This window comes from Oncorhynchus keta, chromosome 13 (assembly GCF_023373465.1).
Source record: "Oncorhynchus keta strain PuntledgeMale-10-30-2019 chromosome 13, Oket_V2, whole genome shotgun sequence".
NCBI lineage: Eukaryota > Metazoa > Chordata > Actinopteri > Salmoniformes > Salmonidae > Oncorhynchus > Oncorhynchus keta.
This window is the reverse complement of record NC_068433.1, coordinates 6,579,648-6,596,222: the sequence shown is the minus strand read 5'-3', so window position 1 is coordinate 6,596,222 and position 16,575 is coordinate 6,579,648. Positions and strand designations below refer to the sequence as shown.

Below are 16,575 nucleotides of genomic sequence, written 5' to 3'. Positions count from 1 at the left end.
TTGTGAAGTTTCAAATTAGTGGATTTGTCTATTTCGGCCGCACCCGTTGCTGACAGGTGTATAAAATCAAGCACACAGCCATGCCCTCTCCGAAGAGAAACATTGGCAGTAGAATGGCCTTAGTGAAGAGCTCAGACCTTTTTCAATGTGGCACCGTCATAGGATGGTTACAAAAAGGCAGTTTGCCAAATGTCCCCCTTTTGTGGGAGCGTCCTTGGTCGACCATAAGTGCTGTTACTGTGAAGTAGAAACGTGTAGGAGCAACAACGGCTCAGCCACAAAAGTGGTAGGCCACACAAGCTCACGGAATGGGACCGCTGAAGTGTTTGGCGCGTAAAAATTCTGTCCTCGGTTGGAACACTCACTACCGAGTTCCAAACTGCGTCTGGACACAACGTCAGCACAATAAATGTTTGTTGGGAGCTTCATGCATTGGGTTTCCATGGCTGAGCATGGAAGACCAAGCACAAGACTAAGATCACCATGCGCAATGCAAAGCGTCGACTGGAGTGGTGTGACGCTCGCTGCCATTGGACTTTGGGACAGTGGAATCTGGGTTTGGCTGATGCAAGAAGAACACTACCTGCCCCAATGCATAGTGGCAACTGTAAAGTTTGGTGGCAGATGAATAATGGTTTGAACCGAGCCCATAAGTTCCAGTGACTGGGAAACCTTTACGCAACAGCATGCATACAATGACATTATAGACAATTCTGTGCTTACAACTTTGTGGCCCTTTCCTGTTTCAGCATGACATTGCCCCCCCGTGCGCAAAGTGTGGTCCGTACAGAAATGGTTTGTCGATTTGGTGTGGAAGAATTTGACTGGCCTGCACAGAGCCCTGACCGAAACCTCAAGGAACACCTTTGGGAAGAAGTGTACCGCCGACCTCAGGCTAGGCCTAATCGCCCAACATCAGTGCCCGACCTCGTGAATGGAAGCAAGTCCCTGCAGCAATGTTCCAGAATCTAGTGCGAAGCCTTCTCCACTCTTCAGGGGCTGTTATAGCAGCAAAGGGGGGACCAACTCCATATTTATACCCGTGATTTTGTAATGGGCTGTTGGGATGTTCCACTACATGGCCAAAAGTGTTTTCAGTAAACAAGCCAGTTCTGACAGTCAACCTTTTAAGCAAAAAAAAAAAAATATATATATATATATATTCTAATGACTCAATGGATTATTAACCTTGAGGTGAAGTGTAGGCCCTACATTTGATATTTGGTCTGGAGATGAAAATGAAATGAATCCATTGTTTTGATCATCTGAAGGGCTGTCATTTTAATGATAAAAGCCACACCAGTCAGATGAAGGGCTGTTCAAGCATGACTAAGAGCAGAAAAGCCAGAGTACACACCATGTTGGAAATAATTCTCGTCCCGCCATGTTCAGCCTAACTGATCTCATTATGGTGTCCTTTTGTGACTTGCCACTACTGTTGTAAAGATCTGTGTAATTCTGTGTGGTCAGCTGTAGAGCCCTAGTTTAGTTACAGCATTGACCTCGGTAGAGGGGACATTACTACCTTACAAGCCTGTTGATGTTGCCTCACTGTAGAAGTTTGGCATACTCTGTTGGTTTTAGTTTGACTGTGCTGGTTGCTGGCTTTGGCTTTTTTTTTGACTGCCTGAAACAGAAATCTAGGGGAAACATGCATTGTGATAATGCTCTAAATATTCATTAGAAATTCTGCCATCTAACAACTTGAACCTGTTGTTCAACTATAGTTATTTAACAAGAGAACACACTAGCTTGGTTTTGTTCTCATCAAAATTCAATAATTTGTAGTCTTCCTCGAACACAATGGGTAAATACAGAAAGGTTAGTTTCAATTGAGATGTGTTAAGGTACATCATGTGGGTTATATGATGTACAGCGCTAAGAGTCATGGGTAAAACTGAAGGTGTTTTACTCTTTTCAGCTTTGTCCGGCTAAGTAAACATACGTGACTATTGGAATTCATGGGGAGACGATTAAAACCATTGATTTGAAAGTGTATTTGTTTCAAACAATTCAAAGCAAGTTGGGTTGTCTTTTCATAGTTCAATGTCGGTCTGTTGCCAGTGGCAACAGTGCTTCTGGATTGCCCTTTTGTGCATGTATTTGAGTGGGCTGCAGATTCTCGTGTCTGTTAAACTACCCTGAGTATCGATCCATTTTGCAGTTGTGACATCAAGAGCTCAAATAGTCCTGTTCCTACCAATAAAATATTGATTTTTAAAATGCAACACAGGGGCTCAGTCTTGTGTTCATATTTACAGAAATGCATACATTAATTGACTTGTCATTATCCCAAACATCATATTGACATGTAATTGTAAATTAGAACGTGTTGGTCATCAGGGCTCAGACATAACTGTAACGTATTAGGATTTTGACTGTGTTTCTGCATTGGTTTTATTAGTCGCAAAGGTAGTGACTTCACGATAAGAGCCCATGTGTGCTGATCGCATGTTTGCACTAAACTGAGTAGCACTTGATACATGTACATTGAGCAAAAATATAAACGCAACATGTAATGGGTTTGGTTTCATGAGCTGAAATAAAAGATCCCAGAAATGTTCCAGACAAACGAGAAGCTCATTTCTCCCCTAAAAAAAATGTGACATTTGTTTATCGCTGCCAAGATAATTCATTCGCCTGACAGCTGTGTTATATCAAGAATCTGCTTAAACGGAATCATCAATACACACCTTGTCCTTGGGACAATAAAAGGGCACTAAAAAGTGCAGTTTTGTTACAACGCAATGCCACAGATGTCTCAAGTTTTGAGGGCGCGTGCAATTGGCATGCTGACTACAAGAATGTCCACTGTTGAATGTTCATTTCTCTACCATAAGCCGCCTCCAATGTCGTTTTAGAGAATTTGGCAGTACCTTCAACCGGCCTCACATTCGCATACCACGTGTATGGCATCGTGTGGACGAGCAGTTTGCTGATGACGACATTGTGGGGAAAAATGCCCCATGGTGGGGTTACGGTATGGGGCATACATAAGCTAGACAAAGAACACAATTGCATTTTATCGATGGCAATTTGAATGCACAAAGATACCTTGAGATCCTGAATCTGCTGCCATCACCTCATGTTTCAGCATGGTGAATCACGGGCCAAGTTTGCACTGCTCTGTACAACATTCCGGGAGGCTGAAAATGTCAGTTCTTCCATGGCTTGCATACTCATACACCCATTGAGCATGTTTTTGATGTTCTGGATCAACGCCCATGACGGCGTTTTGCAGTTCCCTCCAATATCCAGCAAAATACGCGCCGCCGTTGAGGAGGGGGACAACATTCCACAGGACACATATGGTCACACTAGATACTGGCTGGTTTTCTGACCCCTACCTTTTTTAAGGTATCTGACCAACCGATTCATATGGGCGGCAGTGTAGTCTAGTGGTTAGAGCGTTGGACTAGTAACCGGAAGGTTGCGAGTTCAAACCCCCGAACTGACAAGCTACAAATCTGTCGTACTGCCCCTGAACAGGCAGTTAACCCACTGTTCCTAGGCCATCATTGAAAAAAAGAATTGTTGTTCTTAACTGACTTGCCTGGTTAAATAAAGATAAAATAAAATATCTGTATTCCCAGTCATGGGAATAGATTGGGGCCTAATTCATGTTTTAATTGACCAATTGAACAAATAAGTTTTAAATGTTTTTCTTTTTTTATTCTATGAACTGTAACAGCCTTTGAAATGGTTGCCTCTATTTTTTTGGGGGGGGTGTGTGTCAGTGATTTAACACTTCCACTGCCTTTGAGAGGCTTCCTTTTTCCAAGTTATGCGTAGCTTTGTTTTCTGGTTACATTTATGGCAGTTAAAGATTCGGTTTCTTTTTTTTTTTTTTACTACGTGATGTTTCCGTTTTGACTACAGCTTAAAAAAAATATAAATATATACATTTTTAATACCATAGTCTCCAGAGGGAGATCTGTCATGCTTTTGTTGTGGGTGAACCGGACCTTCCTCAGACTTCGACTGTGGTGAAATGTATCCACTTTGATTATTAGTGATTTTGATGTAGCAAGGCTTGGATTTACCTGACTCGTTGTGGTTATAACCTGGCTTAGTGTTATAAAGACCTGACTGTAGCCCAATGTGTCTCATGTGATCAAGCAAATTGTAATTTTGAATGACATCAGATTGGGGGTGGGGGGTGCTTTTAAGGGCTTTGTGAGCTACTTGATCATTGGTTAGTGAATGTCAGCATAATAAAGAGCAGTGGCTCTATATCGGGCGAGCTTCAGATGTAAGCTGTACTGTGCAACTCTATGGGTTTTTTTTACTCTGACTCATCCCACCCATTCAACTAATTATCATTACTCATGCTTGTTGTTCCTGTTTTGCGTGGCCTGATTTAAAAAAAATATAAAAAAAAATATATATATATATATTTCTTGATTCTAACTCCCTACTGATATTTCCTCCCATTTTCATTTCTGCTCCTTCCTAAAGATGACTTACTTATTATGACCTCCCCTCTCCCAACAATGAAGTGATCCCCCCGCTGACTTGATTTTGTTCCGTTGAATCTAACATGCAGTGCTTCTTGTGTCCCATATTTGCAGACGCCAACTCCAAACTAACATGGCAGTCAGACTGTGCGACGTGGCTTCTCTGCTTAGAAGTGGTTCGTGGGCGACAGAGCCTTGGACTGGGGTTGGTTGCACTTCATCTTCAATTCATTTGGGACAATTTTTTTTTTTTTTTTTTTTTAAATATATATATATTTTTAAATGCTCATCCGTGTCAGGCCATACCAAGGACTGACTAGCTCTCACCAATTTTTCCAGAAATGTCTTTTGTGTTCAATATTGGGCTAATTTACGGTTGCTTTTCCACTTTGGTTACGAGAAACTTGTGGTAGTCTGTCCATTTGGTATGGTCTAAAACGGTCACTTTGATAATGACTCTGAATGTATGCACTTAAAGTAGTATAGCATTTGAAATACTTGTAGGGAGATGTAGAAGTATGACATCCTATCCCCTTGTACTTTTTTTGTTTGTTTTTGTAGTCCCAGTATTTTCACGGTTGAGGTCAAGCAACTGTATTTGTATTCACAACACTGACTTGAATGATGGAGATGACCTACTGATTTTCACGGTCCGTTAGGGCTGGGAATTGCCAGGGACGTCACGATACTTAGGTGGCGATAGGATATATTTTGCGATTTACATTTTTAAATTTTTTTTTAATGTATTGTGATTCAATATTGCGATTTGATGTTCCAAACATATTGCTCACTCGGTCTGCAGAGATGTGTGATTTTGATCAGTCATGGAAATAAATGCTGAGAAAATGATGGCTCACTATTTACAAAAATGGAGAACAAGCTACAGGATGAAAAATACCTGAGTTTTGGCGAAGTTACTGCCAACTAGCGCTGGCTAATGCAACCTAGCACAAAATTGAATCAATCCTTGGGTATTTCGGCCAAAATAATATTGTGGTATGCCCCCCTTTTTTAAAATTATAATTACACCCCCCCCACCCCTAATCATTACTATATATACGGTTGTGGCCCTTGCAATTTTTTGTCAAATAATGCCCCATTTCTATCAGAAAACGGAAGTTCACATACAATTTAGGTTAGAGTCATTAAAAATCGTTTTTCAACCACTCCACAAATTTCTGGTTAACAAACTATAGTTTTGGCAAGTTGGTTAGGACATTTTCCCAACGATTGTTTAGACCGATTTTAATTCATTATCACAATTCCAGTGGGTCAGAAGTTTACATCTAGTGAGTTGACTGCCTTTTTAAACAGCTTGGAAAATTCCAGAAAATGTCATGGCTTCTGATAGGCTAATTGACATTTGTGTCAGTTGAAGGTGAACCTGTGGATGTATTTCAAGGCCTACATCTTCACGGTCCTTTGCTGTTATTCTGGGAATGATTTGCACTTTTCGCACCAAGGTATGTTCATCTCTAGGAGACCGAACGCGTCTCTTTCCTGAGCGGTATGACAGCTGCGTGGTCCCATGGTGTTTATATTTGCGTACTATTGTTTGTACAGATGAACGTGATTCCTCCAGGAGTTTGAAAATTGCTCCAAAGGATGAACCAGACTTATGGAGGTCTACAATTATTTTTCTGAGGTCTTGGCTGATATTTTTTTATTTTTCCCATGATGTCAAGCAAAGAGGCACTACGTTTTTAAAGGTAGGCCTTGAAATGCATCCAGGGACACCTCCAATTGACTAATGTCAATTAGCCTATCAAAAGCTTCTAAAGCCATGACATTTTCTGGAATTTTCCCAAGCTGTTTAAAGGGACAGTCAACTTAGTGTATGAACTTCTGACCCACTGGAATTGTGATACAGTGAAATAATCTGTTTTTAACAATTTTGGGATGAATTATGTCGTGCACAAAGTAATGTCCTAACCAACTTGCCGAAACGTATAGTTTGTTAACCAGAAATTTGTGGAGTGGTTGAAACACTTTTTAAAAACTTGTTGATGTAAACTTCCGACTTCAACTGGATGTATAACACACAGTGCATTCTTACGTTACAACCTTATTCTAAAATGGATGAAATAATTTTTTCCCCTTCCATCCACACACTAACCCATAATGACAAAGTGAAAACTGTTTTTTAAAGGTTTTGCACATTTCTATGAAAATTAAAGACCTTTATATTCACATAAGTATTAAGACCCTTTGCTATGAGACTTGAAATTGAGCTCTGGTGCATCCTGTTTTCATTGATCATCCTTGATGTTTCTACAACTTGGGAGTCCACCTGTGGTAAATTCAATTGTTTTGGACATGATTTGGAAGGTCCCACAGTTGACAGTGCACGTCAGCACAACAACCAAGCAATGAGGTAAAAGGAATTGTCCGTAGAGCTCAGACAGGATTGTGTCGCAGTACAGATCTGGGGAAGGGTACCAAAAAATGTCTGCAGCATTTGAAGGTTCTCAAGAACATAGTGGCCTCCATTCTTAAATGGAATTTTGGAACCACCGAGACTCTTCCTAGAGCTGGCCGGCCAAACTGCGCAATCAGGGAAGTAGGGCCTTGGTCAGGGAATTGACCAAAAAACTATAGTCTCTCTGACAGTTCTTCTGTGGAGATGGGAGAACCTTCCAGAAGGAAAACCATCTCTGCAACACTCTACTAATCAGGCCTTTATGGTAGTGACCAAATGGAAGCCACTCCTCGGTAAACAGCACATGACAGCCCGCTTGAAGTTTGCCAAAAGGCACCTTAAATAAAACACTTTAATATATATATACTGGGCAAGTCAGTTAAGAACAAATTCTTACTTACAATGACGGCCTCATCCTGCCTAACCTGGACGATGCTGTGCCAATTGTGCGCCACCCTATGGGACTCCCAATCACGGCCGGTTGTGATACCCTATTTCAAATCCAGGATGTCTGTAGTGATGCCTCTAGCCCTGAGATGCAGTGCCTCAGACCGCTGCGCCACTCGGGAGTCTGATGAAACCAAGTTGGAACTAATTGGCCTGAATGCCAAGTGTCACATCTGGAAGAAACCAGGCACCGCACATCACCTGGCCAAAACCATCCCTACAGTGAAGCGTGGTGGCAGCATCATGCTGTGGGGATGGTTTTCAGCTGCAGGGACTGGGAGACTTGTCAGGATAGAGGGAAAGATGAACGGTGCAAAGTTCTTTGCAAACCTGCTCCAGGGTGCTCTGGACCACCGACGGGGCGAACGTTCACAACGACCCTAAGCACCCAGCCAAGACAACACAGGAGTGGGTAGTCTCTGAATGTCCCTGAGTGGCCCAGCCAGAGGCCGGATTTGAACCCGACCAAACGTCTCTTGAGACCTGAAAAATAGCTGTGCAGCGATGCTCCTCATCCAACCTGGCAGAGTTTGAGAGGATCTGCAGAGAAGAATAGGAGAAACTCTCCAGATACAGGTATACCAAGCTTGTAGAGTCATACCTAATAAGACTCAAGGCTGCCAAAGGTGCTTCAACAAAGTACTGAGTATTTCGTTAAAAAAAAAAAAAAAAATGTATAGTAATTTGCAAAAATGTCTTAGCCTGTGTTTGGTGTGTCATTGTTTGTGTGTAGATTGAGGGGAAAACGATTTAATCTGTTTTTAAAATAAGGCTGTAACCTAACGATGTTGAAAAAGTCAAGGGGTCTGAATACTTTCCGTATGCAGTGTTTGTATGCATACATACTGAACAAAAAATATAAATGCAACAATTTCAAGTTATAGTTTATATACATAAATTGTGAATTTTAAATTTCATTAAGCCCTAATCTATGGATTTCACAACTGTGCATGGGTGCAGCCCCTGGGACACCAGGCCCAGCCAATCCGATGATCCCACAGGTGAAGCCAGAAACCTGGGCTGGCTTGGTTAAACGTGGTTGTGCGTTTTTTTTAGTTGTATGTACTGCCAAATCCGCAAACAATGTTGGAGGCAGTTTATGGTTGAGACATGAACATGAAATTATCATCCAACAGTTCTGGTGGCCATTCCATTCCTGCAGTCCGCATGGCAGTTGTACCAATTGCTCTCTCAACTTGAGACATCTGTGAAATTGTGTTGTGAGACCACTGCACCTTTTTATAGTGACCTTTTTGTCTCCAGCACAGGGTGTACCAGTGCATTGATCATGCTGTTTAATCAGCTTCTTGATATGCCACACCTATCAGGTGGATGGTTTATCTTGGCAAAAGAGAAATGCTCACTAACAAGGATGCAAACACACATTTATACACAAAATTTGAGAGAAATAATATTTTTGTGTGTATGGAACATTTTATAGCATCTTTCAGCTAATAAAACGTGCGACTTTACATGTTGTGTTTATTCTTGGTGTGTGTGTATCTATATATCCATCTCTACATGACCAAAAGTATGTGGACACCTGTTCGTTGAACATCTCATTCCAAAATCATGAGCATTAATATGGAGTTAGTCCCCCCACGTTGCTGCTGTAACAGCCTCCACTCTTCTGAGTAGGCTTTCCACTAGATGTTGGAATACTGCTGCGGGGACTTGCTTCCATTTACCCACGAGCATTAGTGAGGTCGGGCACTGATGTTGGGAGATTAGGCATGGCTCGCAGTCTGCTTTCCAATTCATCCATGGGGTTGAGGTCAGGGCTCTGCAGGCCAGTTAAGTTCTTCCACACCGATCTCGACAAACCATCTAGTATGTCACTTTTGGGGCGGCAAGTAGCGTAGTGGTTAGTGTTGGGCCAGTAAATGAATCCCCGAGCTGACAAGATTAAAATCTGTCGTTCTGCCCCTGAACAAGGCAGTTAACCCACTGTTCCCCGGTAGGCCGTCATTGTAGATAAGAATTTGTTCTTTTAACTGACTTGCCTAGTTAAAGGTAAACATTTTTTAGTTCATTAAAATTTCTGTATGGACCTGGTTTTGTCATGCTGAAACAGGAAAAGGCCTTCCCTAACTGTTACCACAAAGTTTGAAGCACAGAATCATCTAACATGTCTTTTTATGCTGTCGTTAGGATTTCCCTTCACTGGAACTAAGGGGCGTAGCCCGAACCATGGAAAAACAAGCCCAGACCATTATTCCTCCTCCACCAAACTTTACATTTGGCACTATGTATTGGGGCAGGTGGAGTTCTTCTGGCATCCGCCAAACCCAGAGTTGTCTGTCAGTGTCAGATGGTACAGCGTGATTCATCACTCCAGAGAACTCATTTCCACTGCTCGAGTTAAATGGCGGCAAGCTTTACACCACTCCAGCCAATGCTTAGCATGGTGATCTTAGGCTTGTGTGCAGCTGCTCGGCCATGGAAACCCATTTCATTAAGCTCCCGACGAACAGTCCTTGTGCTAATGTTGCTTCCAGAGGAAGTTTGGGACTCTGTAGTGGGTGTTGCAACCAAGGACAGACTTTTTACATGCTTCAGCACTTTGCGGTCCCATTCTGAGAACTTGTGTGGCTTACCACTTCCCGGCCAAACCGTTTTTGCTCCTAGATCAGGGCTCCCCAACCACCTTCCTGGAAATCTACTGTCCTGTGGGTTTTCAGTCCAACCCTAATTTAACACACCTTGATTCTACTAATTTAGCTGCTCAACAAGACCTTAACTAGCTGAATCGGATATGCTAAATTATGGTTGACTGAAAACCCTCAGGACTGTAGATCTCCAGGAAGAGGGTTGGGCAGCCCTGTCCTAGATGTTTCCACTTCACAATAACAACACTTACGGTAGACCGTGGCAGCTCTAGCAGGGCAGAAACCTGACACCGACTTGCTGGGAAGGTGGAATCCTATGACGGTGCGACATTAAGTCACTGAGCTCTTCAGTAAGGCCATTCTACTGCCAATCGTGCCAATCGGCACCTCTCTGATTCAGAGGTTGGGCAAAATGCGGACGACAACATTTCAGTTGAAGGCATTCAGTTGTACAATTGACTAGGTATCCCCTTTTCCCTGTCACTCAAATCAGGCAGGCACAGGTGCCAGTTCTCCAGCAGATTACTGTTAGTTTCCAAATTGCTATCTGCAAAATGATAGTTAGTCTTAGAAGCTGCACATATCTCCTAATACAGTGGTGGTATACCTAGATCTGCATATTTGTGCTACCGCGTGTTCTGCATCGGACAGGAATGGGGAGAGAATAATCAGTGTTAAAATGTCATTAGGGTCCCCTGGGAAACACTATTCCAATCATATACTTGTTTCATTGCCATGATTCTAACAGTTCACCCAAGTTTGTTTTGGAAGTCTCAATAGTGATATTTGGTCAACATTTTAGTTGCAAACCTACCACAGTGCACCTACCACAGTGCACCTACCACAGTGCACCTACCACAGAGTTTTTCTGCCAGCTTGATATCCGCTTGACATTACAAATGAAGATTTTCTCATATTGGCCTCTAAGAGGAATGCGCAGCCTGCTGTAACCATTTGTTTCCCTTAACACGTCTCAAAGGCAGTCGGTGCACCTCTGTCTCATATTTGAGATGCCATTTGAACGATGGGTTAGTTAAAATTGAAGGATATATTTATTTCTGATTTAAGTCTTGACCAGGGCCAACTTAACTGTAATTATGGAACCAGGAAGTTGATAGCTTGATTACAGTAACACATTGCACTTTTCATGGTCCCTTTAAGGTCCCATCCGTGTTACACGAAGGGAAATTACACATTGCTGCTAAGACTATAACCTCTGCTCTACAGTCTTAGAAGTGAAATGTATATAGGCCCTAGGCAGAGGGTACAAATAGTTTTTGCCTAAGGATCCAAATCACTTTTTTTTGCACGTGCTATTTTTACACATTCAAGTTTTTCCACTATGCTTTGTTCTCGCCCTCATTCTGAACCCTCAACCCATTTGATCGACATGATGTACCCTATTTAAAATAAAAAATACAAATTATTTCACCTTTTTTATTTAACCAGGTAGGCTAGTTGAGAACAAGTTCTCATTTACAATTGCGACCTGGCCAAGATAAAGCATAGCAGTGTGAACAGACAACACAGAGTTACACATGGAGTAAACAATTAACAAGTCAATACAGTAGAAAAAGAGTCTATATACATTGTGTGCAAAAGGCATGAAGTAGGTGAATAATTACAATTTTACAGATTAACACTGTACCCCACACCTCAACAATATATATATATATATATATATATATATATATATATATGATTGTTCATTCAAATCACCACCAGTTTTTTTTTTTCAGCTGTTCAGAAATAAATACAAAAAATGACTACCGTTAGTGTGTCACTTAGCAATGTCCTCGTTTGTTAGCACAGCTGAAAACTGTTCTGATTAAAGAAGCAATAGACTAGTTGAGTATCTGGAGCATCAGCATTTGTGGGTTCGATTACAGGCTGTTGGCAATTCCATGCGAGAAATTGCCAAGAAACTAAAGATCTCGTACAACGCTGTGTACTACTCCCTCCACGGAACAGCGCAAACGGGCTCTAACCTGAGTAGAAAGAGGAGTGGGAGGCCCCGGTGCATAACTGAGGCCAGCATCCCGGAGCTGCCTCTTCACTTTTGACGTTGAGACTTTTTTTATTTTTTTTGCGGGTACTATTTAATGAAGCTTCCAGTTGAGGACTTGTGAGGCGTCTGTTTCTCAAACTAGACGCTCTAATGCAATTGTCCTCTTGATCAGTTGTGCACCGGGACCTCCCACTCTCTCATGTTAGCGCCAGTTTGCACTATTTTGTGAAGGGAGTAGTACACAGCGTTGTATGAGATCTTTAGTTTCTTGGCAATTTCTCACATGAAATAGCTTTCATTTCTCAGAACAAGAATAGACTGAGTTTCAGAAGAAAGTTCTTTGTTTCTGGCCATTTAGAGCCTGCAATTGAACCCACAAATGCTGATGCTCCAGATACTAAACTAGTCTGAAGAAGGCCAGTGTTATTGCTTCTTTAATTAGCACAACAGTTTTCAGCTGTGCTAGCATAATTGCAAAAGTGATAAACTTGGATTAGCTAACACAATGTGCCATTGGAACACAGGAGTGATGGTTGCTGATAATGGGCCTCTGTACTCCTATGTAGATATTCCATTTTTAAAAATCAGCCATTTCCAGCTACAATAGTCATTTACAACATGAACAATATCTACACTGTATTTCTGATCAATTTGAAGGTATTTTAATGGACCATAAGGGCTTTTCTTTCAGAAACAAAGACATTTCTAAGTGACGGTAAACTTTTGTGTGTGTGTGTGATGAGAACAAATATAAATGCAACATGTAAAGTGTTGGTTTCATGAGCTGAAATAAGAGCCCAGAAATTTTCCAGATGCACAAAAGTATTTCTCTCATCTTTTGCGCAAAAAGGTACCGTGACGAGATCTTGAGGCACATTGTCATGACCTTCATCTGCCACCATCACCTCATGTTTCAGCATGATGATGCCCGGCCCCCATGTCGCAAGGATCTGTACACACTTCCTGGAAGCTGACAATGTCCCTGTTCTTCAGTGAGCTAAATGTAACCCATTGAGCATGTTTGGGATGCTCTGGATCGACGTGTACGACAGCGTGTTCCAGTTTCCGCCGATATCCAGCAACTTCGCACAGCCATTGAATAGTTGGACAGCATTCCACAGGCCATGATCAATAGCCAGATCAACTCTATGAAAATGTGTTGCAAATGGTGATCAAATTTCTGATCCACTCCCCTACTTTTTTTTTTTTTTTTTTTTTTGTATATCCTGCACAGAAATCTGTCTTTAGTTCCACATATTCTGGAACCGCAGCCACCAAATTATATAATGGGTATACAATAGCCTATGCCTGTAACACACGGATCTGGGAGGGATGTGTTTTAAGTTATTTAGGCCTAATAAATAGTAATAACCTTGAGTACTCTGTGATAACTAGCATAGTGTTCAATAGCCTTTTCATAAATTGGTGTTCATGTAATTTTGTATTCTGTTGATTTTCTTACAGTTCAGGTCCAACTTTACTCTTTCCAAAAGTGAGGCTTATAAGCTATGGCTTCAGTTTGAATGCTCTGAATCCTCTGTGAAGGGCATCCTTTAACTATCCAATTTGTCAGCTTGCTATTGGATTTATTAACCGTAGCTGGCTTCAAATACATGTGTATTTGAGTATCTGGTATTTAATATACCTTTTTTTATTTGGTTTCTCTGCGCATTTAAATATACAAGTGTTTTTTATTTTGAGTATTTTTAAGGGTTATTTGTGAAAGTTTACCAAAATTGTATTTTTTACAGTTTTCAAATACTGGGGTTAACCTCTCTAGGGTATGTGGGATGCTAGCGTCCCATCTGGCCAATATCCAGTGAGCTTGCAGAGTGCCAAATTAAATTACAGAAATGCTCATTTATAAAAATTCAGAAAACAAAACCGGTTTAAAGATGAACTTCTTGTTAAACCAACGTGTCATATTTATAAAATGCTTTTTGGCGAAAGCATAGCCCAGGTTGACAAATTATTACAAACGGTAACAAAACTCAGAAATGGAGAGAATTAATCATTTGATCTTCATATGGTGTTAATCAGAAGACATTCATTTACTCAATAAATGTTCATTTTGTTCGATGAAGTCTCTTTATATCCAAAAACCTCCGTTTTGTTAGCGCCTGTGGATTACTGAAGAAAACACGCTAACTCAGTCAAAACAGGCAGACAAAAAAATCTAAAATGTATCTGTAAAGTTCATAGAAACATGTCAAACGATGTTTATATTCAATCCTCAGGTTGTTTTTTTTTATAGCCTAAATGAGCTATAATATTTCAACCGGACAATAACGTTGTGAATATAAAAGGTAAACAAGAAATGCACATGCACCTGAGAGAACTCTGGGACACGTTAAGGTCCACTCGCTCAGACTGGTCTTACTCCCTCATAAGAAGTGGTCTAGTGGAAGGCTTAGGAACTGCAAATGGACTCTTATGTCAATGGATACTGTCATGGCATTGAATAGAGAACTACAAAACCAAAAACAAAATTCCTGAATCGATTTTTTTCTCAGGTTTTTCGCCTGCTAAATCAGTTCTGTTGTCCTCGCAGACACTATTTTAACAGTTTTTTTTTTTTTTTTTTTTTTGAAACTTTTAGAATTTTTTTTTTTTTAATCCAAATCTACCAGTTATATGCATATCATATCTTCTGGGCCTGAGTAGCAGGCTGTTTAATTTGGGCATGCTTTTCATCCCAAATTCTGAATGCTGCCCCCTACCCTAGAGGTAAATGCATTTTAGAATTTAAAATGCTTTCCAAGTTTTTTACAAATTTGTTTTAATATATAAAAAAAAAAGTGTATTTTCAAATAAAATATATGAAAACCTTGAATGTATATTGAAGTAGTGTTTGTATTTTTCTGTCTCTTTTAGCAGGTAATTGCAGCCATGGAAACACAGCTGTCCAATGGGCCCACTTGCAACAACACGAGCAACGGTCCCTCAACAATCTCAAACAACTGCTCCTCTCCGGTAGAGTCGGGGAGCATGGAGGACAGTAAAACTAACTTGATAGTAAACTACCTGCCTCAGAACATGACCCAAGAAGAGCTCAAGAGTTTGTTTGGGAGCATCGGGGAAATTGAGTCCTGTAAATTAGTTCGAGACAAAATAACAGGTAAGGTATGCAGATGTCATTGAATTGTTAACAGGTGCTCAATTGTTTTCTTTTAAAGTTGTAAATGTTTATTTTTTTGGGGGGGGGGTATCAGTTGAGACAATAACCATGTGGTGGTTTATGGGCATTTGTCTCTATTGCATACACCCCCCCTCGCTAACGTGATGCCATTTTATTCTCCAGTGTCATGAATTATGGAACGTTGTGCTTTTTATCCCCAATTAAAGAATGGATCTTGCTTTTTAAAGATTATATTTAGTGAGGCGATAAGTCTCTGAGCAAAATGTTATAATTAGATGGCATCTCTAAGTGAAAGCCATTATGAAACTTACCCAGCAGCAAACCAGATTGACTTTACTCGAGAGAGAGGACAGATTTTTTTAAAATTGTTAAATATCACTGGTTTAACTTGTTCTTTTAAGATGGCTTGCTCCTGTCATTTTTTTTAAAAATTTTTTTACCTTTATTTAACCAGGCAAGTCAGTTAAGAACATATTCTTATTTTCAATGACGGCCTGGGAACAGTGGGTTAACTGCCTGTTCAGGGGCAGAACGACAGCTCAGGGGTTTGAACTCACAACCTTCCGGTTACTAGTCCAACAGGGGAGCAACCCTTTGGGTATCTGGACATGAAACATTAGTTTTGAAACATTAGTTTTCCTTTTTAATGGAAAACGACGACTTCCTAGGCTTAACATTTCACAGGATTTTTGTCCAGAAATGTTTTACCTTGAGGTGACATTTCTCACTGCAATACACCTGTATTTTACATTTACATTTTGTGTGAATGTCTTTTCTAGGTGGAAATCTAAAATATCACAATTTTTATATCCGTGGCTGTGTGAAGGAAGGGGAAACGCTGCAGAGCTCAAAGGCATAACCACACATTGACATGAATGTAGATCACGTGTCCAACTCATTCCACTGAGGGAAGAGTGTCTGCCTGTTTTTCATCCTCCCTTGTACTTGATTGATTGAATTAAGGTCAATGATTAGTTAGGAACTCCCCTCACCTGGTTGTCTAGGTCTTAATTGAAGGTAAAAAAAAAAAACAGCTAGACACTAGACCCTCCATGGAAAGAGTTTGAGACTCCAGATGAGGCCGACGTTGCTGGGTAATGACTGCTCAAGTGTATTAAGTTTACTTAGACATCTCTGCTGGTTATAACTCTCACAAGGGGACTTGGTAGTGAGTCTGTAGCTATAGTGAGAATTGTATCTGTTTTTCATTTGCGTTTTGAACCTGTGCCTCCAGTGTAGTGCGTTGCCTTATACCGTTGGTAGCCTCTTAGGGTCATAAGACCCCCCTGCATGTACTGTAGCCACGTGAGCACATTTTTGTTCATATTCTGTGCTAGTTAGTGAGTTATTTTCCCCAGTTATAGATATTTTATAAGTCAGCAATTGGGGTGCGATTGCTTCCTACAAGAGCACAAAATGTGTGCATTTCTATACATATTTGAAAAGCGAGCTTTTTGTTTTTGTCTTAAAGGGGTGCTGTAGTTTAATGGGCTTGA

The 16,575-nt window shown here is 40.8% G+C and overlaps 1 protein-coding gene across 7 annotated transcripts in view; it reads left to right on the top strand.

The window, feature by feature from the left end:
• elavl2 (ELAV like neuron-specific RNA binding protein 2) overlaps window positions 1–16,575 on the top strand; it is an 87,109-nt gene that overhangs the window by 43,071 nt on the left and 27,463 nt on the right. For 6 of the 7 annotated variants that reach the window (XM_052459263.1, XM_052459264.1, XM_052459262.1 and 3 more), the window contains 2 exons: window positions 4,572–4,662; window positions 14,815–15,058. In XM_052459263.1, coding sequence (XP_052315223.1) covers window positions 4,591–4,662; window positions 14,815–15,058 — 316 coding nt within the window. In that variant the 5' untranslated portion in view covers window positions 4,572–4,590. The remainder of the gene's footprint in view (window positions 1–4,571; window positions 4,663–14,814; window positions 15,059–16,575) is intronic. The other variant, XM_052459268.1, reaches the window with a different exon arrangement.